General features: G+C 39.0%; 1 protein-coding gene across 1 annotated transcript in view; it reads left to right on the forward strand.

The window, feature by feature from the left end:
• The window catches only part of KCNH1 (potassium voltage-gated channel subfamily H member 1), a gene marked incomplete at both ends in the record, with an annotated part of 180,692 nt that overhangs the window by 48,462 nt on the left and 104,594 nt on the right, over positions 1–27,636 (forward strand). Inside the window, one exon of the mRNA XM_082049304.1 lies at positions 5,412–5,841. Coding sequence (XP_081905430.1) covers positions 5,412–5,841 — 430 coding nt within the window. The remainder of the gene's footprint in view (positions 1–5,411; positions 5,842–27,636) is intronic.

Here is a 27,636-nt window from a genome sequence, read left to right on the forward strand (position 1 = left end):
TTATTTGATACTGTGTAAAGTGGGATTACTTTAGATTACCTTTGTGTTATCTTTACCCTTGGCCTTCCTCTCAAAGAAAAAAAAAAAAAAGAGTTTGTTTCCTGGATTTGCTGGTTTTCTGTGTGAATGTATATGTGTAAGGCAAGCACGGATATAGTTTTATAAATGAAATCAGCCTTTCCATCTCTTTCACCCTGTGCTCTTATAAATGAATTATTATATTATCCCTTGAAATGAAATATTTTATTATCCCTCGATTCTAACCAAGCTCACAGATGCCTGACTAAAATAAGCTTTGTGAGTCTAGAGATATGCTTTCTTCAGTGCTAAAAAACACAGCGGTAACCAAAGGGTTTACATATTGATTTTGACCTGTGCCTGTAACGTTATCTCATCTGTTGGCTGCTAAAGATGGCAATCTGTAGGAAAGGTTGTGTTCTCACACCCAATTAAGAAAATCAGGAGAGGCAAATAACAAAAATGAGAAGTCCTAATAATGACCTGAGAGGGCTCGTGTGTTACTGCAGATGGGCAGAGCCAGGCTGTGGCATAGCTGGCTTCAGGATCGAATGTCGAGAAAGAAGGCAGCACTTTCTGTCACTCTTGCCTCTCACTACTGATAAATTTGGTTCATCACCTCCTTTTTTTTTATAAAGAATTTTTTTTTTTTTTGTTATGTTTCATTCTCATTCTCTTAATAGTTAGCTTTTAGTCTGCTGCATCTCCCTTTAACTGAGGTGAAACCTGAACTTTAGCAGTTCCATATGAGAGGAAAATGCTGAAAAACTTAGAGCAGATTGGTGGCAATACTGAACATTTCTCTTTTTCAAAATAGATAGTAAGTAGGAAGTAAATACTTCATTTGAGCCTAGAAAAAGGCTTAATTCTTGGGTTAAGTGCATTTTCTTACTGTACATGTGGAAAGCAAATAATGGCCTAAAAAGTGAACACTGTCATACAGATCAAATCTATTACTAAAGTGCTAATGCTACTATAGCTGTAGAAGGTGGGATGAAAGTTGCATTTTAGTTCTCTTCTAAAGTTGTTCATCCTACATCTTGTTTGGAAGGCAAAAAGGTAGTTAAATTTTATTGTATTTTTTTTCTAAGTGAAATGTTATTATTCAATGAATTGAGTTGAATATAATTTTACGTGGCAAATGAACAGCAGGAACTGTTTTTTTATTTTTACAGCATCTAGCCCTGTAGTGTCCACTGTTACTGTCCTTGGGGACCCTAACGACACAAGTAACTAATAATCACTCTACTTACAGCCCTTTTGTTTTCAAAACATTTACAAAGTACTTCATCACAGAGCCTCTTCTCTATCTCCTTTAAGAATATGGAAGTTATGGCACAAATCTTATGTTGTCTGATGCAAAACGAGAACCCGAACATGGATATCCTGCATCCTGTGTTTGAAAATAAGATTACTTACATGGCTGAGATACCAGTGTGAGACAAGGGCTGCACTGGCAGTAGTGTTGCAGAAAACAAGGAGATAAAAAAGAAAATCTATGTAAATGTGTGCAGTACCTAGGTTTAATTAACGACAAATTATACATGGAAATTTACTTCTGGCAGTATTGCATGGACAAACTTACAAAGTGTTCTCTTTGGATGTGAAATGTGGGTCCTGCTTTCCTCTCGGACTGAGGCTGGTCTGTCATTCTGCTGTGTTTGAGGTGCAGTTCCACTCTGCAAAGATTGCATAGGAGGGGAGGATGGAGGAGAGATTGTCTTTATTATCTTAAGGGCTTTTGACATTCAGGTTTGCTCAATCAGCAAATACAGAATTATTTCTTCTGCCTCTCAGTGCTCTGAGCTTGCCCTTTGGTTTAGAGGGAACTTGCTACAGATTCTTCCATTTTTATGCATCAGCCGTCTACTAGCAAGGAAGGTAAACCTGCCAACCTATTAAATATTTATCAACAACTCTATGCAGGTATCAGCACTAGAATCTTTATTTAGTGTTATTCAGTTACTTCAAACAATTTGAAATATAAGTTTGTGTGAAATTCAGCATTTTCTGCCATATTTGACTAAGTGTTGCCTGTTTAAGTGCTGCATGCAAGTACTCCCTGTAACGAAATATGGTAAAAATATACTATTTGTTTACCCTGGCAATTTAATAGATTTCTCACCTTCTGCCTACCCCCAGGAGAAGGTTTCTGTTGGATAAAGTACTAACAGGTGGAACTGTGTCTGAGTAAAGCGGGTGCAGGTAGGACTTTGTGGGGTAGTACTTAGTCTTGTACTTTCCCTCACTACCACACAGATGTTCCTTATGGCGATCCTTCAGAGCAGAGGATTTTGGGTTGCCTGTTTGGGACCCACTGTGCAATTTCTAGCTCTTTATGAACTGAGGTTCATCTCTTTCCTCTGGGCAGAAGGAGCTCTGGGTGTATCCTCTGCCTCTCAAGTTTATAGGAGTAGCAGAGCTAAGAGTGTGGGACACACATCAAGAGGAGTAAATTGAGTTCAGGCTCTTGTGCGTGACATCGTGGAGCCATCTATATGATAAAAACATAAAAATAATCTGCACTGATAAAAGCATTGCTAGTAGAGTTTTATTTCGGAAAGTGGTAATCTAAAAATGTCAATTTTGAGTCCAGCAGATCTATTCCTGTGATTATTAAAATATTGCTTGCTAAATTTAGTGACAGATAGTACTGTTTTAAATTACTGGAGAATTAACTGTTTTTTTTTTCCTACTGTATCATCTATGAAACAGTCTATTAAGTTTCCATTGTTTATACCCATTTGAAATTCTGTCACTTAGAAATTTTAAAGACAGTTATATGAATAATTATTTCCTTGGGCATTTCTTACTCCTGATATTGATCCATTTAGAAAAGACAAATCCTTCCCTCTGAGGAAATCAAATAGAAAATACTGTTAATGCTGAAATAAAAATAAATGTGTTGGGATTTTTTTTTAGCTTTTTCTGAACTTTTAGAATTTTATTGGCAATGCAATCTGGTGAAATATTGTGACTAATTTGAATATTAAATACATCCTTTCAGTGCAACCAAATCAAGTATGTATTTTCTGTAAATAAGTAAGTTCTTTTTTTACAAAACCCTAGTTTTCTCTGTGTCTGGTCAGAATTTGGTAAAATCACATTCTCCCAAGTGATGCAGTTCTGTCACATTTTCAAAGTTTATACAAAAGTTCTTTTAGTGAATTTCACAAGGGAAATCAGAATAAAAGTATTCTGAAATCCTTAAATGTTTTAAATCTAATTTCAAATATTTAATTTTGCATTCCCATTTTTCATATCCAATTTCACCATCTCCCCTTATGTAATTTTTTTTTCCCCTGTAAGTATTTCTAATCCTTGACTTTTTTTTTAAATCCCAGGGATGAGTTCTAACACCACTATTTTTGAGCAAAAATAAAACCAGTATTTAGAATATTGGGATGGAAAAATTTCCTACCCTTGCCTGAGACTTGTAAGCCCTGCGTGATTAAAAAAGTTGGCTTTGCGACTGAAGCTAAAAGGAGGCCATTACTGGATGCCTCTCAAAATGTAAAACATTTTTGTTCCCCCATTAAAGTTTGTAAAGTGGAAAGGGAGAAATGGGCATTGGTCCCAGGGAAAATGGCCAGAAGGTTGTGTTGTAATGTTAGAATGGGGATATTTAGAATCTGGAGGCTATGTGTGCTCCGGGACTTGTATGTCTAGTTCTAAAATATGGTTATCATGTTACAGTTTTTTGCGTTTTCCTCCTTGCTCTTCCTCTCCATACTGAGTGTTCAGCAGCACCTGCTTTTCGCCCCCCAGCAACGAAGGCCTTTTGCCTTCTGTCTCCTGTTCTCTGAATCCACGTCAAGGCTTTGCTCCATTGTTTACAATATGAAACTGGGTATAGAATGAATGGGAAATGGAAATCAACTTTTACTTCATGAAGGAATTTTGCCTCAGTGCGTTGAGAAGTTTCACATGGATAATAATGAAACTAATAGATCGCTTCATCTTTTCTAGATTTCTGCAAATATCTCTGATTTAAAGGAAGGCTGCTTTTTTTTTTTTTTTCCTTTTCTTTTTCTTTCTCATTCTTCCTTTTTACTCCCCTCCCTTGGTTTTGTTAGATCTTGTCCAAATACATAATAGAAATTGATAGTGTGTTCCCAGGTAACAAATTACATCTGTCTCTGAAAATGAGTCAAAGTAATCATGACAAATTCATGAAACAAAGAGGAAATACATTGCTGCAGTCCTGGGGAACATGAGTCAATATGCTTTATGTAATTATTTAATAAAACATCTCTTCTAGTACCAGCCTAAGATACTGAAGCAGTTGTATTTATACAGGAATAAACAAACTTCCAGTAAAAGCTGGTGACCAGAAGTATGCAATTATGCAGTTCCAGAAATACTCATTAGACCAGTCTGCTTAAATTTTAATCAGACTTCTATGTATGAAACAGTCTTGATAAGAGAGAATAGAAAGGATTTTTATGAGAGGTTATCCAGTTCTTTTAGTGCCCCAAATGGCTTTGAATTTTTCTTTTATTTAACTTCTTGTGTATGGAATTGCCAATGTGGCTAAAAGTTAACAATACAAAAGCCGACGTGCTGGCTTAATTCTGTTTTATGGGAGCCATATTCACATCAGCACAAAAATACTACATTGATAACGAAGCTGTCATAAAAATAATATGATATGGGGGTTAGACAGTGAGGTATTTGAAATAGTTAAGCTTTGTGTAGTCCATGTGCGGAATGTCAGAGGACTGATTATCAGTGCGTGAATTTTTATATGAAAGTGAAGTCATAGGAAATACATGGTTACAGTGAAAAATTACACATCAACATGTACTTGCATTATTTTTTTTTGCCTTCCTTATTTGTCTTCCTGGTATGTCTGAGCTAAATACTGTGAACTGTGTTATATGTGAGACCTGAGAGAACATGTGTTGCCCAGGATCATAATGTTAAGTCAGAAACAGCCGTAAGAGATTCATGACTCCAGGTGCTGGAGTGAATTCGATAAGTCTCTGGTTATGTTTCTCTTAACCTTAGTTTTGTATAGTTTAATGATCAGTGACTTCCATGTTTATTTTCAGTCAGCCTAAAGTAGCATCAGGATGCTCAGGGGCAGTCTACTTGCAGAGCTGGACATGCAATAAATAGCCCGTTGTTTGAGGCCTTCACGAATGTGTTTGTAGACCTATTCAAATAGTTTGAGAGTCCAGATTGCAGCTCAAAAATGTTAGTGGATGAAGACAAGAGTGCACATATCCATCCCTGGAAAGGGTCACTAACCTTTTAGTGTTTCAGGGTCTCTTTTTTCAGGTGTTATCTGCTAACCATGGATAGTGGATCACCTCGTGTCTTTGGAAGCCACAGATAATATTATTGCTTTAATATTAAATTCTAATGGTCACTGTTCTTTATCCTTCTAGGGCATCAGTAGCCTCTTCAGTTCACTTAAAGTGGTCAGGCTACTTCGGCTGGGTCGCGTAGCTCGGAAGCTGGACCACTACATTGAATATGGAGCAGCAGTCTTGGTTCTGCTGGTGTGTGTATTTGGTCTTGCAGCACACTGGTTGGCCTGCATTTGGTACAGCATAGGAGACTATGAAGTTATTGATGAGGATACAAACACCATCCGACATGAGAGCTGGCTCTATCAGCTGGGGATGTCAATAGGAACACCTTATCGCTTTAACACATCGGGCTTTGGAAAATGGGAAGGTGGACCAAGCAAAGATTCGGTGTACATCTCCTCGTTGTATTTTACGATGACCAGCCTCACCAGTGTTGGATTTGGGAACATTGCTCCAACTACCGATGGGGAGAAGATCTTTGCTGTTGCTATGATGATGATTGGCTGTAAGTATTAGAGATTTTGTCTCTCACACGCACAATGCCAAACAGGTGTGTGTTATGAATACTGATACTGTAAGAACATCTAGAATCATGTCAAATGTTATTATGCAGCTTAAAGTATTTTTAGTGGCGATATAGTTATTACACACTTTCTTACCGGTTAGTTTTAAATCACAAGTGGGAGTATTGCTGTGACTAGCAAAAGTTCAGTCATTTTGGAAGTGATATTCTGTCAATATTTTTTCAATATTCTCTTGTAAATAAACCATAAAATGTGTAAGGCCTGAAGTATTAAAAATTAAAGCACCAGAGTGGGCACAGACAACCTTTGTGCCTCCATTTATTATGTGGCAAAAATCTTAGTATGTGTGAGAACTGTATATATTGGACAAGTGCATCGGTGAGTACGTCTAAGAGCATCTCATAAGGAAGAGAAAACAGTAGCTCTCTCGAGGCCACAAATTCTGCTATGGGCTGAGCATACAGCCCTAGAACAATCTGGATGATACTGGCCTTGGGCACTTCTGGCTCACATTTCCTTGTTGCAAGGGATTCATATTGCCAAGCTGTCCAGCTTTTGGCCACGTTGTGTCACTTCAATGCAGGATCTGACTCAGAATGCCTTGATAGCTACTTAGAGTTAAGAACCATAGGTTGGCCACTGTTCAGGTAGGTCGTGTTTCTCTAGATATGGGTGGAATTTGAACTAAAATAAAGAAAAAGATTCTACTTTGCACATGGAAGAGCATATCATTGTATGGAGAAAGAGAGAAGCTTCTGGACATCTAGAGGAGAAAAAAATCAATCCTCAATAAGCAGAAAATTAAAACCAAGTATATAATGAAACTCAATTAGCAGCACAGTGCCTGTTATGGTAGAAAAGTGAACTTTTCATTCTGATAAGTCATTTTATAGGAACACTGAAATCATGTGCGCACATTATGTGTGCAGTGCTAAGCAGGCTGTGTAGGGATTGAGACATTTTAGCTATAAAAATTGTCGATCTTGCTCTTGTTTTTTCCACTGCTAAGAGTCCCATCATCCTAATAAAACACCCGGGTAGCAGAAGGGAAATTTATATAAAACTTAGAGACAATTACATAGTTTCCTCATGAGAAAATGCATTAGCCAGTGTAGCAGTGTAGTACAAAACAGGCTTCCGAACCTATTTCCTGCTGAAGGTACCTGTTTAATAGGAAATATTTTGCTTATTGTTCATTGGATTATGCTCGTGATACTACCTAGATAAGAAGAGCTACTATTTTTCAGTGTTATTATTTAGTACTATGAATACTGAATGAACATAACCTTCATAAAATCAAGAATGTACCTGAGCATATTTTGGAGTTGAACGTGCTCCAAACTCTTCATATGAAAATGTGGTGGAAGGAAACTGAATTTATGAAATATTAACATTGATAGATATCTGCTATGAATTCTACAATGACCTTTAATTTCAGCAAGTTGTAAAAAAAGGGTTTCTGGCAATTTTAAATCTCATGAATGCAAGCACATTTGAGGGAAACAATTTTGTTTGTATCTGGACTTCTGGAACCTTACATTTCTAACCCTGTAACTGTTTATCTGACCACCTTTAGCTTGTGAACAACTAGTTGGAAACCATTAAGACTATTTGCAATATATGTTTGTGGGAATGGCAACTAAGTAACCTAATCTTTGAGTTTAGCCCTTTGGTTCTGTAGGGTATTGATTACTTTCAACATGCTGTCTTCTTGAGCTGTGATCATTCCTAGGATGGGAATAACAAAATGGATTTGTTGAGTTTGCAGCTATTTAGAGCTTAATTGTTGACAGACGTTCTTCCACCATAACATTTTATGTATAAATAACACTATGTTGCATGTAGAATTAAGCTTTCAAACACTGACCTGAGCTTGAACTTGGGCTATTTTAGAAGGATTTTGTCAGATCTGTTGGGAACATGAAATGTACATAGCAAATGTATGGGGGATAGATGTGGGGGAAGGGAAAGAAGTTTCCTGGCTAAAGCTTTTGCACATCACTCAGAAAAATACATATTTGTCCCTGGCCAAGTAACATGTTTGTTATGAGCTGAGCTTATATCATAGTTGGTGACTACACATTCCCTTTATGGTCCTCATTTTGCAGAAGTCAGATTGCATAGATTTGCACATGAGATGGATAGCAGCTGTGGATGTCCAAAGCATCAAAAATAAGCAATTTCAAATCAGTTCTGCTACTGTGTTGCTGCCCACCAATAAAAGGAAAGGGTATATGATTTCTTGTTTATACTTTGCTGTTAACACTGCATTTATTTTAGCAGCTATCTAGTGAAGCATTCTCAAAAGCTACTGCTGTCTTTCAGTCGCACAGGGAATGCCATTTTCTTTCCATGAAGAGTGCAGAGAAAGCCTGTTTGACTGTCTAAAATTTTACTCCAACTGAAGATAGGTGGGATTTGCTGAGCCCAACCTCAAACATGTCACTCCATTCACTTCTTCCCTGCTAGAGGTGAAGTCTTTAAGAACTGTGAATTTATCTTGGTTTTGAAGTGGCTAAGCAGTCTCGGCAAAAATACATATCTATATATTTAAATAGTCCAGTGGAATAAATAAAGTCATTTTACCTCCTTTTCTGTATGAAATGGAAACAACACTGTCACTTTTTCTTTGAGGATGTTATTGCTTTTGTTTAGTTGAGTAAGACAACATGTTAACAAGATTGGGTTTGAGATTCCAAAACTGCCACTATAGTGTCATCAGAAAAAAAGAGTATTTGGGGACAAATGTGTAACAGCCAGCATTAATATTTCAAAGTGATTTCAGAAAAATTTTACTTTCAATAGGCTGGCAATTTTTAATAGGAGGGTAATTTTTTTTTCCCCTTGGGCTGATTAACCTCCTGTGAATAAACAGTAAAACTTCCAGTAATGTGATGGGGACAGATTTAGATAAGCAGAAAGAAAATGGTAACATTTTCTTCTCTACATGCATTTTATACTCTGCTCTTTTTCAATAGCACTGTGCCAAAAAAATAGTGGCTTGTTAAACAATACTGTGGCCAGCTAAACCCACAGTCACTGTTTTATTAGCAAGATCACCTTTGAAATGTTGATCTTCTCTTTATTTGTAAAAGAAACAGAATTTTCTTGAAATTGAGATGATGGTCAGCATGTGTGAAAATTTCTGTGACCTCTGCCTTCCTTGCACGGGTGGTACGTGTAGCTGCCCTACAGGAGGTTATGGTCCCTGTTCGACTCTAGTGCACAGTGAGCACTTGCCTCTCACTTGTGGCTGACAGAAATCACAACAGTGTGGTTCTTGCTCATTCTTGGATCCAGCTTAGAGTCATAGCACCTCCTTTCATAGAATCATAGAATATTTTGGGTTGGAAGGGACCTTCAAAGCTCATCTGGTCCAACCCCTGCCATGAGCAGGGACATCTTCAACTAGATCAGGTTGCTCAGAGCCCCGTCCAGCCTGGCCTTGAATGTCTCCAGGGATGGGGCATCTACCACTGCTCTGGGCAATGTTTGGACCCTACCTCTAATATTTGGTGTCAATGGTCTGGACTTATGAGCTATGCAGCAATGGCTTGGTAGGGGCACTCGAGGACTGCTTCACTGGAGAGCAGACTCTTGCTGCTCAGTGAACTTAAGAATAAATAAATTATATACTTGCATGCATATATTCATAGCAGATGTGTATACATACATAGAGAGTGCACATATATTATTGTGCTGAAAAGAAGAAGAAGAGAGCATATGTTTTTTTACATGTGTGTGATATTCTAGAATTATTTTTAATAGAATGGATTTGATTGTGTAAAGTTCTTGTATCTCTGGGGAAGGCTGGACATGGGTGCTGCCCTCAGAAGCATTGCCAGGTGGCACAGTTTTGCAAGGCTTTCTGGTCCTTGTTTCTAGTAAACTTAGTTCTTAGTTTTGTTTTGATTTACTTGGTGTACTGGCTGAGTATCTTGAATAGTTTCTGGGGTGGAAAGTCTTGAATACAATACTTTTTGCTTTGATCTTGGAGTGTTGTCTGTTGAACCTCTCTGTTTCAGGAGAGGAGTTACTATGTAAATAAGTGCTTTGAAGACATTTATTGCTGTCTCCTCCACGGTCAAACTGACTGAAAAGCTTGTGGTACAGTCAGCACAGGACTATGGTGACATCCAGACAGGACATTCCTGTCAGAAGGGCTCAGAATCTTAGAGGTATTTGAAAGTGTAAGCAATTCATAACTAGTGTCCTTCCAAATATATTTAGTATGTTATGCATAGAGAGATGGAATTAATACTCTTTAGTCATGTTGCATCTTCTGTATGACAAAATCTGTTTTTCTCTGCTGTTCAGCCACTGATATATCCCCTTTTGCTCACTGCTTACTCTCTCTGTAAAGCTGATCCTGTGACAGAAACACATTTGCATTAGATTAACTCTTTGTAGACCCATTGACCACTAGTAACAGTACTTCGCTGTAACGGCAGATAGCTGTTTAAAAAAGTAGGTTAAAACTGCTTCCATTTTCTTTTTTATTCAATCTTTCATTATGGTAAATAATAAATCCAGGTAACTTTTAATTAAAAATTTAGAGAGAGCTTCAGTAATATACCCTAGACTAGTGGGAATTTTGGCTGAGTTGAGTGCAAATGTTGGCCTAGTAAAAAATGTATGATATGTGAGCTTGTAGAAGGAAAGCTGGGTATGTCATGTTAGCAGTATGTAGGCACTGGGAAGGGGCGATTGAGATGAATAAGCTGTGTGTGGGTATTGAGCCTGTGGGGCTGGCTGGGTTGGTTGGTTTTACACTTGGGGCAAAGCATAAGAAAGCATGGGCAGTGGCTCCAGTCTCTGCTTTGGGGCTGTCTTCTGCAGGGAGGTGTTCTTGTGCTCTCAGATGCAATAACTGCACACACTGTCCTACTGACCTCATTGTGGCTGCAGTGTTCAGGGAGAAAAGGTTTTACAGTTGGTTGTTTTGACATGGTTATGTGCAATTCCTAATTAGATTTTTGTGGGACCGCAGCATACTCATCATGTATCCCTGGGGATGTGTGGTGCATCAGCCATCTCCACCAAAGGGTGACGTAGGTAGGTGAAAAATGCTCTTGATTCTTGACCTTAAATAATGCACATCTGTTTAGGAATAACAAACTGTTTTAAAATAGAGTTGAATCCAGTGGCTGTTCTTAAGGATTTCTGTTCTGTGGAGGCTTGATGTATCTGATAAGATACACAATTCATATTACTATATAGCTGTTTTTTCTGAACATATGGTAAATTACAGTTTTGTAAAGTAAACTGTCTTCTCATCTGTCAATGAACTGACCTGCATGGTTTTGGATCACTTTATTTATTGACCTTATGTGTATATATAGAGAGAGAAGTATGAGTGTTAATACTTGAAGTAAAAGCAATTAGCTCCTCAGCTTCGTTTTGAGTGAATCAAAACATATTTGCTTATCCTTTTTCACAGATGGCCACTAAATTGCTAATTAATAGGGAGTATGTCTACAGACTGATCTTTCAGAGAGGCAGATGTTACATAAAACCAGGTTTAAAACCACTGCCTGGGTCTGTGGAAAGACATATTTTCCATTTTTAATACTTGAGGAGAAAAAAAGCTATTTCAATTTTTAGTTTCTTCCCTCTGGAGATATATGTCTCAAAATAACAGTTCTTGTATATTTTGTTCAGTGAAGCTGTCAGGTTGGGTTGTGTATTGTTTATTTTTCCTAAGCAATAGCAGAAACCTGAGGACTTTCACTTGCAGTTTTCCTATCTGGGCACTGTGTCAGCAATCCCCGTGCTGTGCAGGTGGAGTAGGGATGAGCAGTTCTAAAAATACTTTGCAATTTTCACTTTTAACATACGTTAATACTTCTTGATGGATCCTTACCTATCTGGATTTTGAGCAACTGAGCAAAATCTATCATTTTGGGAACCTTTTGTTAGTGTTTTCGGTTGCAGTGAAAGATCCTGAGATTTGGTGCCTATTCACGCTAACGTCTCCTTGTTGGGCAGGAAATTCCTGGAACTACAGGGCTTGACTCACCCAAAGTATGAAGTTCACCAAGGAAAAGGCATATGTTTGAATGCTAAGCACAGTGTCCTGTGAACACTACAATTAGACCAGATAGTGAGAGGCATTCTGGAAAAAGAACAAAAGTAGGAGTTAAAAGGTCAGACTTGAGGGCACACATGCTCACATACTGTAATAAATTTTCAGCCACTGAGTTCATTAATCAAAGCAGACCAGAGACCAAACCCACTCCTCTTCATTGGTCTTGTACAACACAAGCATCGTGTAGTCCTGCAGCACTTCAGCTGTTATTTCTGATTAAGGTGGACATAGGTCCCAGGAGTGTGGAGGAGCTGTCTCAGCTTTGTTCAGCTTTGTCTGTGAATAGATTCTTTCTCATTAGACATAAAAACAGGAATGAGGATAATATTAAGTAAATTTCAAAGCATAATTAGGTTAACCCATAATTAGGTAAGCCTTCGTAACATGAACATCTCTCTGAACTATAAGAAATTCTTGGTGGCTGGTATTTTGACACATGGGTCAGTGTTGCTCCTTCACAGCAGAGCAGTGAACTTTGGTGGTCCCCAGCAGGGTAGGAGGTGTTCAGAGGTTCTTATGAACAAGGATAGCCAGGAACTGAGGAAAACCAGACTGTTCAAAATAAGTGAACAAAATACAGATGCATTGCAGCATCATTTGATGATGTTCCTGACATATGATTGTCCCCTGATAATGCAGTTCATCAGCTGATAGAGCAAATGGATGTGACCATGCTGTATGGGCACTTATCAAACACGTAACTAGTGTAAGAGAAGCATGTGTATCTCTAGTACCTGTTTTAGGGATTGGTGGGCAGAGGCATGTTGAAATTGGTTTTGCTGGAGGTTAGGGGCCTGAAACCAAGGGCCAGCCATATGCCAAGTGCTGGCTAGATTTGCTGTGGATATCATTCAGGGGCTGCGCACAAACACCTAAGAGACTTCAAATCCAAAGCAACATTTTCTGTGATCATGGTTATTGCAAATGTGATGTTTTGATTTGAGGACATGCTGGGAAAGGAAAAAGAAACCTTGCCTTGCAAAAATGGTCTCTTGGATACCTGCTTTTTGTCACTAACCCTGGCAAGATTATGAATACCTTCGAGATGCCACAGACTTCTTGCTAGCCACTGAGGTTGCAGTTGGTATGCTTTCTACATAGCTGATAGTTCAGCATTACTTTTCATTCTCATCTATCTTAGCCACCAGCAACACTACTCAAGCTAGTAATTCCTCATTTAAGGACCTGGATTTATTTTATTATTTTTTTTCTTTTTAATAGGTAGCAACAATCTTTCCAGATCTATTCCCTCACCCTTCTCTGCTGTGCTTTATTACTTGTTTGAACCTAGTCATGATATTTGAAGAGCTGGTGTGTTACTGCTATAATTGTTAAGAAACTGTTTAGGATTTCTGAATGTTATTTTGCCTGGATGCTTTCCCCAGTAGAATGAACCACCAGAAGTGTTGTGGGTAGGTTTCTCAGCTACACCAAGTTTCAGCAAAACAGAAAGGCCAACAGAAAATGTGGATAGAGTTTCTCAGAAGGTTAGAAGGAGGGTTTGGATATTAGGACAAGATTTCACCTGGTTGTCTCTAAAAGTGAGAATACCCCATTTTTTCTTATTAAGAGTAAAGAATGAGTAAAACAGTATTTAAACAAACAAACAAACACATCAACAAACCCAAAATCCCACAAAAAAAGCCCAGAAAATTAAAACAAAACCAAAAAACCTCCTCCCCCCAAAAAAAACAAACCCACAACAAAAGACCTCTACCAAAACCCCAAACTCATTGTGATTAAGGAAAAAAAAAAAAAAGGTAGACAACATTCTGTTAGGCTTTTTGGCTGTGTAAACAATCCTTCAGACAGCCGAGTCCTAAGGGATACATTTTTGAGTGAAGCACACCAGTATTTCTCATCAGTAAGCACGGAACTGCACCAGGTCATGGTGGCATTTTCAGACCCACTGACGAGCCGAAGCGTCTGGCCTGCACAAGGCCCCATCATTGATATTCCGTGCAGACAGGGCATGCTGGAGGGATGCGGTCAGTGCTGACACACTTCACAACGCAGCAAGCTCCAAACTCTGAACTGTAGCTCTTAAAAGTTGCCTCCTCTTCGGACAGGGACATCCGAGGCCTGCAGACTTTTCTAAGCATTGCTTCTACTGAAACATAAAACACTGGTGTCAAAGCCAGCAAAAGGGCAGGCTTTAGGTGACACATATGTAGATAGCAAACTCCTACAAAAATCATCATCTCCAGGCTAAGATGAACTGGAAGGTTTGTTCAGGTTCACAGCACCGGTGCTAATGCTGTAATAAATCTGTCTGAGCTAATGACTGTGGCTATAGGAGGAGTGCCCCATTCATACGGTGTTAGTCATCTCCTCACCACAACACACTTCAAGGAAATATTTATAGAAGAAATAAAATGGGGTTTGTGAGTATATTAACATGGTAGTACTTTGTTTCCTGGTCTGCTTTGGGGAAACATTAACTCTGTGTGACATGTTATTTCTTACTATGCAGAAATGAGTAAGCAATATTCTTTTTCTTGTTTTTTAAAGTGTGTATGTCCAGATTAAAGCTAGATGAAATTATTGCTATCAAACTTCCTGCAAAACAAAATTTGCAAATGGCAAGGGTAAATTGCCTATATACTTTTTGGTTGTGGAGGAAAAAAAGAAGATAAAAATTCTAGAGCTATATCACATATATATGCCTGATGAATTGCCCCATGATTTGTCATCTTGCCTTAATGACTTTAAAAATTTCAGGCTATACTTCAGCCAAATGGATCTAGGGAATAACCCCACCTCAGAACATACTATAATTTAATTGCTAGAACAGTGCCAGGAAATTTTATTCCAAATTGCTGTCAGTGTCATGCAAATCCAATCAAGATAGTTTTTGAAGTGAAATTTTTGTGAAAATCTTAAATTTTCAAAGTTCTTACAATCTGTTGTCTCCAGCAGAGCTTGTCCAGTGTCTTGGAGAGCAAGGTTAACTTTTGAAAGGACTGTAAATGCAAATGTAGAAAAAATAGTTCCGTTTGACAGGAGAGATGATGAAAGCTGTAAAATGTTAATGATTTGTATTTTGGGGCATGTAGGGGAGAGCTCACACTACAGTAATTATATAGATAATTGCCTTTTTTTCCTCTTTGTTGCACAGTGTTTCTAAATTTTTACCTTGAATTATTTAATAGTAATGAGGAGGATAAGGAAAACAAATAGGTATCCCAGTTGTGGGTATCTCTTTCACCTAATTTTTTTCATATCAGATGCTTATTAGTGCAGAATTTTGATTTCTTTAGGCTACTTCTAACATTTATTCCTAAAAGTTGATTTAAAACACTGAAACATGCTGGCTCTTTCAAACTTTTGTCAGTATGTGCAACCAGCTTATTTTGAATTCTGGAGGGACATCATTAAATCAAGTTAGTGTTTGAGAGGGAAGTGCCTGATGCATCCAGAAAATGGACTGAAAGGGCAGAGGAACATAAGAGGAATATTTCAGGCAGGTGAGTCAGGGGATAATATATGAGTATTTTGTTTCCTATGGAAAAAATAAAAACAAAAACCTTTCAGGAATCTGCAAGAGACATTGTGTTTTGAAATGCAGTACAGCAGTCCTGGGGTTCAGTTTATAATTTTATTCTTAAATTACTGAGGCATACAGGTATAATCTAGAAGAGCATGAATTGTCTTGTTGGAATTTTATTCTGGACTCCCACCTATGAAATTGTCTAAATACCCATAGTGCACAAAAAGTAGACAGATTTGTCTTGCAGTCCTGGGAGGCCTTTCCCTAAATTGCAACTCTTTGTGAAGGACAGAAATCTTGGACAAAGATATGGTTTTCCATGAGAATGATCTGTACTTGGAAGTCCTTTCTAAGAAAAATCCAGCTAGATACGCATGGGAAAAACAGCAAAATAGCACATTCAGTCATATGACACATCATGTCATTCATCACCTAATTGGAATATGACAAAAAATCTGAAGCATCTTCTAAGCACCTTTCACTTCTGCATCAGCCTCAAAAAGAATATAGATATTTTACTGTCTAATTGCTGTGAGACTCAGACCTACTGTAGGTTACAAAATTTTGGGGTAGAAACAGCTTACCTAGCTGTAATATGCAAGTGGTTTATGAATAATGAGATGTCCCTAACCGCTCAGATGAGCTATCTCATGACATCTGGAAAATGAATAAGGATTAGTTGTGCTTGCCAGATGAGTGAATTTTAATGCATTTGGCTGGTTTTGTATTTTAAAGAAAAATTTGACAGTTTATAAAGATGATAAGCAATGGTCTAGAGAATATAGATGCTTCTGTGGGTCATATGTGGTTTGTTTCCTGGAACTGAGAGAAATATTCCAAGCTCTGAAATATTCTAAATCTGAATTTGAGTTGCTCTCTGAAGTCATATCATAAGGATCAGCAGCCTGATGGAAGAAATTCTGATCTCCTGAGAAAATATGGAATATATGTGAAAATGTCAGTATCTTTTATCCACAGTACAGCAGCTCTTGCTGCAACTGGTGTGAAAAATGTGGAAGGAGACAAGTAACTTCTTAATAGGCTGTCTTGCCTGGAAGGAAAGTAGAAAATGTATTTTTCTAACCAAAGGGTTTTGACAGCCAGTAGAATCTAAAATCCTAACTGGTAAATTCTTCTGGTCAGACAACAGGCAAACCTTGCTCTTCCCTGCCACCATCTCAGAAGCAAAAACGGGTTGCTTGATAAGTGCAGGTGAGTGGGATGATTCATGGTCATGGTTCTGTAGTTCTTCAGTGTTAATGGAAAAATCCCAAGGGATTTTCCCTACAAAAAAAGGAGGAGCTGAAGATTGGTAACATCTTCTGAGTGTTCAGAGGCCAAGTTAAAGGAGAGAAAATTGGACTTCAGATAAAGAATTAATTTAGGTCTTTGAAACTGTACTTGAATGAAGTTTTTTTTGAGAGTTGCTTTCTGGTCAAATTAAGATTTTCTACAAAAAAATTGAAAATAATTCCAGGTTTTTCAGATCACAAAGGTTCACAAAGATCTTAAACAGTCTCAGAGCTTCTAGGCAGTTCATTAAGTGAATTCTAAAAACCATAAGCTTATTTATTATAGTTGCATCATCTGTTGGTAGTTTGTACTTTTAGTACTTTTTTTTTTTTGAAACAGAAAACTTGCTCCAATTTTGAATGAACACTATTTAAATTCACCTTTTTCAAAATCTGTCACATCTTTCATCCTCAGAGGACAAACGAGTGGAATTCTACCTCCTAATGGTCAGGTCTACTCTGGCATTTTGTGTGTGTGGCTCTGGACAGAGTGTGTCCTTTTGCATCAAACACACAGGTTTGACAATGGTTTTGTGTTGTTAGAAATCATATCCACTGAGGACAGTTCACAGAAGTGCACCTTAAATCTGATGTGGCCACTCTCCTATTTCCAGTTCTCTTTCTTCTAATGGACCTCCAGTTAGTTCTTTCTACTTTTCGCTCACTTCCCTGCATAAACCTTCGTTTCTGGACCTGTCATGGCTCTGACATTTGTCATCCCACCCTAGCAGCTTCATCCTGTGTTGTTGTGTTGTTTTGTTTAGTGTTTTTTTTTTCCTTTCGCAGAGAGAATTTCATAAGAAGCAAGAAATTGGAAAAGATATTAAACTTGCCTTGTTCTGTTTATTTCTGTTAGAGAGGGAAGTTATTTTAAGCTGTCATTCCTTGAACTTCTTATTCCTTAAACGTTTGTTTGACTTTAAGCTTGTCATTCAGTTTGGTGCACTTGAGTGCAGAGGGAAGGGAAAGGAAGGTGATTTCCTATATTGCAAAGATGCAATTAGGATCTGACTTCTTGATTCACTTTTAATTGCCTTTTGTTTTGCGTATGTTGATTCTACTTATTATTTTTTTCATAAAAGCCTTTCTTCACGTGACTGGGAAAATTATAAAATCAATTTTATTAGGAATTAAGTATGCCAAAACTAATTTATCAAGTAAGTATGCCAAAACTAAAATTTCCAGGAACTGGCTTTCTCATGCTCCTTGCAAATAAGTTGACTGCAGGTCAATAGTGAGGTAACGGCAGCAGAATGTGGGAGGGGAAAACGAGCATTTCTCTAGAAGGGAGCCATATTCCCCCTAAAGTTAGCAGCCTCCTGTGAAAATCATAGAGGAATTACCAAACAGGCAAATTACTTTGAGCAAACCAATGTGTCATGTAGGTACCACACTGTGGACAGCAAAAAGGAGAAGACCTAGCTCTGTGCCACCCTTGGCTTATTATGTTGTTCTGACCTGCTCATGCATAGAACATGTCTAATGCTGCTTTGAACCTTCACGTATATAAAAAACATAAGTGACAGGAAGCTGTGTGAGAAGCTGTCTGGATGAGGCATCCAGATCCAGTTGCTGGTGCCCTATAGTGTGACACAGGGGAGCTGAGTCTGGTACCCAACTGAGGTGTTACCTTGTGGTGGTACATTCTATAACCTGCTGTCCCTTCTTTGTCCTTTTTATGTGTTTAAATTTTGTGCAGGGGGACAGGGAGAGACCTCAAAAGAGTATGTGTTAACTTGAGCTTGAAGTTTTGCTAAAATGCAAATAGGTGTTATTAGAGATACCCACCACAATGGCCCCCATGTTGGTCTACCCACAAATCATGACCTGTAAGTTCTCAGCCAGCTCCAGAACCTTCCCCAGGCAGAGCTCCATGCATCCAGCTGCTCTTTCAAATAAAGGCCAAGTTCCCTTCCTCAGTCTCCCAGCCTGCCCTTCCTGAGGAGCCTGTATCCATCCATTGCAGGACTTCAGTTGTGTGAAGCATCTCACCATGTCTCCATGATCCCAATGAGGTCATCTCCCTGTGGCTGTACGTAGTCTTACAGTTTCTTCTGTTTTTCCCCCATGCTGCTGCAGTGGTCTAGGTGTTTCTGAGAGGTATTTAAGCATGCTGATTCCCCAGTACAGGCTGGGAATGGTACTGGAATATGCTGTCTAACTATGAGGGAAGCTTTCTGGGAAACAACAAAACAACAAAAAAACCCCAAAAAAACAAAACCACCACCACCAAAAAAACAACACCAAAAAAACCCAAACACACCACTACAACAAAACCAACACAAAATAGGAAAAGAGGAGTGGCAGATGGGTTAGAATTTTTATTTTTTCCTTGCTGGAATAAGACAGCACACTCTTTGTGAAAACTACACTAGACAAATCAATCAAAGCTTCTCCCCTTGTGTTTAGAAGTACTGGAACAGCAGTACCTGTGAGGCAGAGATCTATATGACACTGCCAAGCATCTCCTGGGGTATGACTTGAAGCTGCCAAGTGGATGCTCCTGTTTTCCAGTGATGGCATCAGAAGGTTGTCCTTTCAGGGTGGTACAGCTGACCATCTGTTTTTTTGGCTCCTGTTGGTCTGTTAGTAAATGCACTGACAGGTGTGAGATGGAAACATATAGCTACCAAGTTTCCCTTGTTTCTTTTGCTGTCCTGCTGGGGTGTGAGTGGGTGGACAAAAGGAGGAGCAGGCCTTGAGACACTGAAGTTGAAATTCAGGTTTCTTGGTTTCTTCTTTTCCTTTTCAAAGTCTTAAACTTTTTTTTTTTTTTTCTTTTGACTGTTTCCCAAAAAACCCAGAAACTTACAGGGTGCATTTTATGATGATTGTTTCCTTATACTAGTTACAGACCTGTAGGCCAATAGATGAACAATATTTCTGTTCTTTGGTCTTGGTGGCTGAAAGATCATGAAGCATGATGCTTTGAAGCAGACAAAGACTTGAAAAAGGAATTTGAGACACTTGTTTATGTGAGGAAGAGTACATGCTGGGGCATGAGATAAGTATGGCCAGTTGACTGTACTGATTTTATCAGGTTTGATTATTGTGCTGTACAAAGTATATGGAATTCTGATCGTGATTATGCCAATATAAAAGATACCTCCCTTCATGAGGGTGTAGTTCAGTCCAGGATGGAGTTCTCTTTTGAATAAAAGAGTACGCAGACTTCAATAATCCAGAAGAGTAGAGGGAAGATTAGTGTTTTATGTGACCATTGTGTTGTAGCACTGGGCAGCCAGACATGCAGAAAACGCTCTCAGCCATTACCAGCTTGGGTTAAAAGAGAAAATACGATGCAGCAGGCAACTATAGCAGAAATACATTTGAATGGTTGAGCATGTGGAGTACTGGTATGATTGCAAGGGTCCACAGCACAGAGAAATGTGCAGTTTGATAGTTCACTGGCTGGTGCAATACTGGGGCAGATAAGACATTTGGATAAGCAGAGAAGGGAAAGGAGCTTGAGTGCAGCCACGCTTCACAAGCTGTTCACCTTCTGTTGGGAGGGACAGCAGTCTGCTATGAAGCTTGTCCTCTCCTGATGCATAGGGGGAGTATCTGTGGTAGAACTGGTCAGGAACAAAAGTAACTTTCTAGCCTTGCACAGTCTGCACAAACATGCATAAATCAGTGTTGATGACATAAATACTGTCCTCGTAGTTATGTATTTTCCTTCCTACAGCTGTTCTGTAAGCCACATGATGGCTGTAATTTCTCTTCAGCAGAGATTTAATATGAGATAATATAAGAAATGGAGAGCAGAGGGGAAGGAATCTGGGAAAGCATTTGGTGGCTGCAGATGAATGAGAAATGCTGTTTCCTGTAAGCTTTTGATGTTGCGTATTGCCAGGTATCCCATCCACTATGCAGATGTAATGTCCTGATTCGGTAGGGCTTGAGAGGGGTTGGGCAGGAGTTTGTAGGCCTAGGTTTAAGGTAATACTGCAGATCGCTAAGAGTTTGATTAATCTTGGGTAAATGGACAGTGAAAGAAGCTGCTTGCAGGAAGAAGACAGCATGGGTGGAGAAAAAGAACAAACTTAAATCTGAGACTGCTATGTTTGTACGTGTATGGGTGCTGCTAGTGTTGCTTTCCTCCTGTAATTGCTATCTCTAACTTCATACTGCCAGACAGTACTGCTTTATACTTTAAAGGGGAAAGTATCTGGTTTTGTACCATTTTCTATGCAGCGATGTACAAAACAATTGATACCCAGTAATGCTTGCCTGAGGCTGGACAGCCAGATTCCCCACGACTTGCTAACAGGAAAGTTTTGTCCTTCAATAGCTGCGTAGTAGTCATTCTGTTTTAACAGCTTGGAGGATCTCGCCATCAGGCACCGGTTGCTTGGTGGACTACTTGCATTCCTGTAAAGCAGGGCTACTTTCCGAAATGACCTGCTGTTTGAAGTGCCCGATAATTGCAGGTCATTTTAGGCACTACAGGATTGCTTGCTTCTCACAGTTCAACAGGCTGTAGATTCGTCTCAAGTGAAAAAAGTGCACTTGCTGTAATTACAGCTGAAAACCAGCAAGTTTCCCCTAGAGTGTCTGCTGAGCCTGTGCCCAGGGTGGGCAGGGAAAGCAAGCTGTTCTTCCATGCCCCAGTTCTCAATTATCAGGTCCTCTAGGAGGGAGAGGGCAGCATATAAATGTGCCAACAGAAGGAAATAATCCACACGCAATCCACAAAACCTGTTTGCCCTAAGGATGAGATTTTACTTTCACACAGATTTCTCCCGCGCTGGCTCCAGTGGTGCTGTTCCACAAGCGTCCTGGGGGGAGTTTCAAAGGCTCTGGCCCCACAGGAGCTGCCAGTCTTTCGAGAGCTTTTGCAGTAGAGGAAGGCAAAACATCTGTTATTGAAGGGTTGGATTTCTTCTGAGATTGACTCAGAATCTCTGCTTGCAAATGCACATACTCTTCCTCATATATTAAATTACTGGGGCAGATTTTCAAATTATGTCAATTTTGAATGTTCAAACAAAAAATTGCCTGTTGACAGAATTGGAGACTATTTTGTGTGCTGTCACATCATTTTTCTGTTAAACCTTGGCAAGTTATTTTGACCAATATTTTCATGGGTGAAATTTGTGTTTTAACTTCTGATTTTCTCCACTTGGTACAAAACAAAACTGACTTTACATGGAAAAGCCTCTGATACAACATACAGCAGCTGTGTGTGCTTAGCACCTATAAAAAACACAACAAACTGGTCTCGAGAATTCGAAGCATCTATTACTGGTGACCCACTGGAAAACCCTGACCTTGGAAGACAGGGAGTGGTTATAAGAGTACTAATATATGATTTTCAGGTTAATAATGTACATACTTAGATGTCAATGTCACCTAAGCAGGATGCTTAATAGTAAACATCTAGATGGGATTGTAAAGTTAAAATGTGAATGAAAAACTTTAAGAGAGAAGCCTAGCAGCATAGGCTTATTCTGTCACCTTAACCCCCCCTAGTTATTTGTGGAAACATCTGCACTTTCAATGCTAGTGTTAATTTTTCTGGTCCTGCCAGGAGGGAGCTGCAACTTGCAGATACACAGTGTCTCTAGTGAGATAGATGACTGCACCTTCCCAGTATCAGCTGATAAGCTTAGCACTGATATCTGTGCAACAGCAAGACCATTCTGTGCTTCTGTATTCCATGTGTGATCTCGATACTGTTTCTGCGTTTAAACATTGTGTAGTGAATACACTGGGTATGCTGTAATGCAGACTGTGGACTTTAAAAATTACAATCAGACAAGTAAACAGAGCGTAACAACTATGATCATCAATTCAAAACAGCTTGATTGGACTAGTGTTTTCCCATTAGAAAAGGAAAAAAAATTCAACCCCCAAACAAAGAGCCATTTTTACTGATGGCTTTGTGCCTTCCACAGGCTGATGATATGTTTTATATTATTGCTTGTGCTCTGAGCCCTTCCTACCATTTCTGATTTTACTGCTATTATCTGTCTGCTGCCATCATGATAGTATTAGAAACAAAAGGCAGCAACATCTATAATTAGAGTTATCTACACATTTTATTTCTATTTTCTGTTTGACTCATGTTCCTAATTTTCTAAATCTTTCAATTTCCAAGCTGAGATAATCGAGGTCAGCCATTTCTGATAGCAAGGGTGTTGTTTGTCCATTTAACAAAGCAAGATTTTGATCTGCAGAACAGATATATAAGAACAATAGGGCTGGAAAATGAAATTTGGCAGCAACAGAATACTCATAGAGCAGAATTCTTGGAAAAAATACAGGCATTCTTTTGAGAGATACCAACAACATAAGGATCTTTAATAGTGACCCATTGGAAAATGCTGGCCTTGAAAGCCACACAAGATTATGCAATTACTACGCTTGCCATATACGTAGTTTAATGTCAGTAGAACTGCTGAATAGACATAAAAATTATATGTATTGTCTTCTCTGGATGAATCACAAGAGAATGAATCATGGAAGTGACAGGGAGATACCTGACTTTAGTGTGACTCAGGAAAAGATGCCAAGCTGTGTTGCTATGCACAGGTGTTTGTTAGCATGTCTGTTTGTCAGCCAAGTGTGTTTTTTATTGTCTAAAGTTGGAGCTCTTTGTGCTATTTTATTTGCAGAGATTCTTTAAAACATCTTCCTTTTTGTCATCTTTTGGGGAGTGAATTCCCTTCTGCTGTGTTTCTCTCTAGGCCACTGTGATACCAAGGAGTGCTATGTGTGCTTCATTTCAGGCACTGATTTTTAGATATGTGGGACTGGCAATTTGTGAGTTAATTCATAATGTCTGCATGTTGCAATTAACCTAATTATGGATTAGATTACGTTAATTAAACTCTTGTCCCAGACAACAGCTCTTTAATCATTTGCCTTCAGGTTCGCCGTCAGTTGGGGTTATTATGAAGCCTGTGGTTTTGGGTTGGCAGAGTTGAGTGATGATTGCATGCTACTGACACCAACAGTGCACTGACTTTTTTCCCCCTTTAATCTTAAACTGCATCATTTTAAAACCCTATTGTCAAACTTCAAATGCTATTGATCAACTTCTGTACTGCTCTTTGGAAGCTCTTGAAGATATGACACTTAGAGTGTAGGGAGAGAGCCTTTTTGTACTAGTTTACACCAATTTGCTTTTTGGTGCATGTGTGCACATTGTATTATGATTATGGATGCTGTGCTGGGTGTGCAAACCCTGAGAGAAAAATTAAGCCTTGCTTTGCTCCTGTAGCAATTTTTGTTTTCGGTACAATTAGCTGTTTTGCATCACAGCTTGTTTTGGAGAGCTGTTGATTTGTAAAGGGGCAGGATTTGGGAGCTGAGCCATAATGGATCCATAGTCAGCTTTGGCAGAAACAGCAGTAGCATAGCATGACAGGAAAGTGAAGGTTCTGGCTTTGGGCTTTATGAGATATTCCCATCTTTGGTAGTCCTGTTGAAATGAGCAGTGAATTTTGGTGTTTCTGCTATTTATAAAGTCTGCAGAGGTCTGGTGTAAATCAGTAAAGATGTGGATTTTCAATGGAAAGCACTTTTAAAGTTTATTTCAAGATAGAAAAGTAGCATCTTTGACTTCTTGGAAGTAGATAATGGCAGAGACGCACTGATTAAATCTTTCACTCTTCAATTCTGATTGCTTCTCCTTGTTGGGCACTGGAACAGGCTGCCCAGGGAGGTGGTTGAATCACCATCCCTGGAGGTGTTTAAAAGACACGTAGATGAGGTTCTTAGGGACATGGTTTAATGCCAGTGTTATGTTAATGGTTGGACTCAATAATCTTGAGGGTCTCTTCCAACCAGAATGATTCTATGATTGGTTTATCTTCTACGTGGAAATATTGCAGTGGCTGTTAATTCTCATTGCAGCAGAGTCAGTATAGCAGTTCAGTGTTTGTCAGCCACAGAGTGCCTGGCTGACGCTCTTCGTGGGGTGACCATGAGGGGAGAAGGACTTGGCCAGTGAAGAAACTCCTTTCCTTCCCTAGTCATCATGTTGTCTAGTTGTTTGTCTCTGTGAAAACTCCAGCCTTTGGACTGGCTTTTGAGACCAAAAAAACAGCAATTCAAGCACAGTGCAAATGTTGAGCTGTTGAATAAGAGCCTGGTGATGGACTATATAATTTAGTGACATGGTGGCTTGTGTTAGTTCTTCTTGAACTGAGCAGCCTTCTCAGGGGTACTTTGGCAGAACCTTAGAGGTATACGGAGGTGTGGACATGTGGAGGTGGTACTAGTTTTAGAAATGAGGTATGTTGCACATAAAGCCAATAGTCAAGGTTTGTACCTAGAAGCTGAAGATCAGAGATGGCACCTAGGTCCACCTCAGCACCTGTAATGCAACCACACTTGTGTCCCCTCACAGCAATTCATTGAACACATAGCTGGGAAGCCTTGGCCAGATTGTGGCTTTCCTGTAAGCGAGGGGAAATGTAGGTCTTCTGTGTGGACAGTTGGCTGACTGAAAGCAATGAATAAATGGTTACTTTAGCAATGAAAGACTCTAACTCTGGTGGAGTGAGTCCTGTGGCAACATTGATGCTGCTACATCTTTTTCAGAATATCTCAGGTCTTTTAAATTTGAATACTTAAGCACATGGACTGGTTTGTCCATGGCCTTGTAGAAATTGTAATAATTTATATGTGTATAAAAATTTCCATGCTGATTTTGTAGAATGTTTTTAGTCTGTGCAGAACAGTGTCAGTGAGTCTGAATGAAGTGAAAAAGGAAGTTGGCAGTACCATGCAAATGTGTGTGCTATGGAAATGTAGACTTTCCTGATGCTATACCGCTAGCTTAGCTTTTAATGCTCAGGGAATGAGCAGAAAGAACTAATGCAGGAACTATGTTGTCTTAATGGTGGATTATGTGAATTGGTGATTAAAAAAAATATGTGTAAATATGTGTAAATATGTGTAAAAATGTGTGTAAAACAAGTATTTCTAGCTGCTGATTTTGGGGTTCTGGTCTTTTGGGGCCCCATGTCATTTGGCTTGTTTCAGCTGAGGATTCCCTGCAGCTTGAAGTATCAAGCCTCAGGTTAGAAAGATCGCTTTTTAGAACTGAGAAGCATTTTAAATTGATGGCACTTTTACAGTGAATGCCTTTCCAGAAGACTGAACAGCAGCAAGCCTACAGAAGCAAATTCCTTTATACAGTGCCTTATCCCTGTGATTGCTGTGACGATTAAATAACTTCAGAGTAGGAAAAGTTTGAACGACATTTGCCTTGAGCATTCTTGTGTGGTGCTTTTCTAATGAGCTCCCACACTTCCAGCTTGCAACTTCTAGTATTTAAAGCTTTCTCTGTGCTTTCACTCTTATTTTAATGGTGATAAAGTGTGTGTGTGTGGGGGGAGGGTTAATTCTTTTATTAGCAGTTGTCCTTTTTGTGTGGAGTATGAAACCATGCGTTAAGGCAAGTAAGGGTTTTATATTCATTGCAACTTAATTCTGTTCTAACTTTAGTCTAACTGGAAGTATGAGTCTAGCAGACAATACAAGAGTAGTATAATACAGGAAGGAAAAAACCCCTGATAATGAACACTCAAACATTCCGAAGTATTTTTTCAAACACTTCACAAAATATTTATAAATGTTCATGAAACTGCTATGACAACGCATTCCCACTATTATACTGCTGTTGGAAACTCTAAAGGACATCACTCATCTTCTAAGGCTGAGGAAGAGGAGACTGTTTGCAAGTACGAACAGAGGGAGTCAGGACTGGACATTAACCGCTGAAGAATTTCAGGTCACAGTGGTCATCATCTGGAAGGAAAAAGCATATTCTTGATGTGTAGGTGAGATATAAAAAGACTTCCTTTAAGAATCTTCTGCCTTGTGTGCGATACACGTATGTGTTTTCTTCCTCCTGTACTTGGATTAGGAACACAGAAACACATTCCAATAAAAAATGTGTTACTGAGCAATTTCCCTCTTTCCTGTACCCCTCTCAGACCACACTAATGTGAAGCATGGAATGGGGCAGCATTTAGAAGTTTGGGATTTTGCATCTCTGCCTTGTCAGTGGTAGAAAAATAATGTCAAATAGAAACAGCTCTTAGCCAAGACAGATTACACATCTGGGGAAAAAGGGAGGTTCAAGATGTTGGCAGCATGCTCAGAAGAAACAGTATCTCCTCTCCTTCCAGCTGGGGAGCAGTGATCTCTAGATGGATGGATGCTGTCCCTCATGGCACAGCGATGAGGAGAATTTGGGCAAGTGAAAATGCTCTTAAGAGATTTGTGGTTGTGCTCTTGAAGTTCTTTTCTGCCAGTATACAGGGTAGCACAAAGGACTTTATCCCTTCCTTTCACATTGTCATTGTGACAACCTGTTTACTTAGGCTTTGTACGAAGGATACTGTTAAGGCCCAATGTTTTTGTTCCCTTTAGTGCCTTCTGTGATAATCTCTGGATTTGTTGTCCAGTCCCCTTAGCTTGTTCTAAGGTGTTCATTTTTTCATCTTTCTGACTTATTGCCTAAGCTTCCAGCATTGAAAAAGAAAATGGAGAAAAGTTAATAATATAGAGTATTTGATTTAAGATAAATAAATTGTTCATTTTATTATATTTATTAGCTTCTAGCAAAGACAACAGTCTCACCATACTATTTTTTACTACAGGCACTGTGATTTTTGATCTGACTTGCACAGTCTAAATTTTCTTGCATTGCAGTCACAATGCCGACACTCTTCAAACACAGCTTTTAGGGATGCTTGTTAGCCACAGCTCAGCCTCCTACTGCTGCATTTCACTTATTGATCTTACTGAATAGCATCCTCACTCAGTTTCTTTATTAGGCAGGCTTTTGTTACGATTTCTTTTTCCTGGAGAAATGGAGATTCACCCAGAGACAGTGTTTCTGTTTTCTCCTGGGAGCTGGTTACCAAATGTTCAGAGAGAATCG

This window comes from Streptopelia decaocto (genome assembly GCF_964273445.1).
Source record: "Streptopelia decaocto genome assembly, chromosome: 3".
Classification (NCBI taxonomy): Eukaryota; Metazoa; Chordata; class Aves; order Columbiformes; family Columbidae; genus Streptopelia; species Streptopelia decaocto.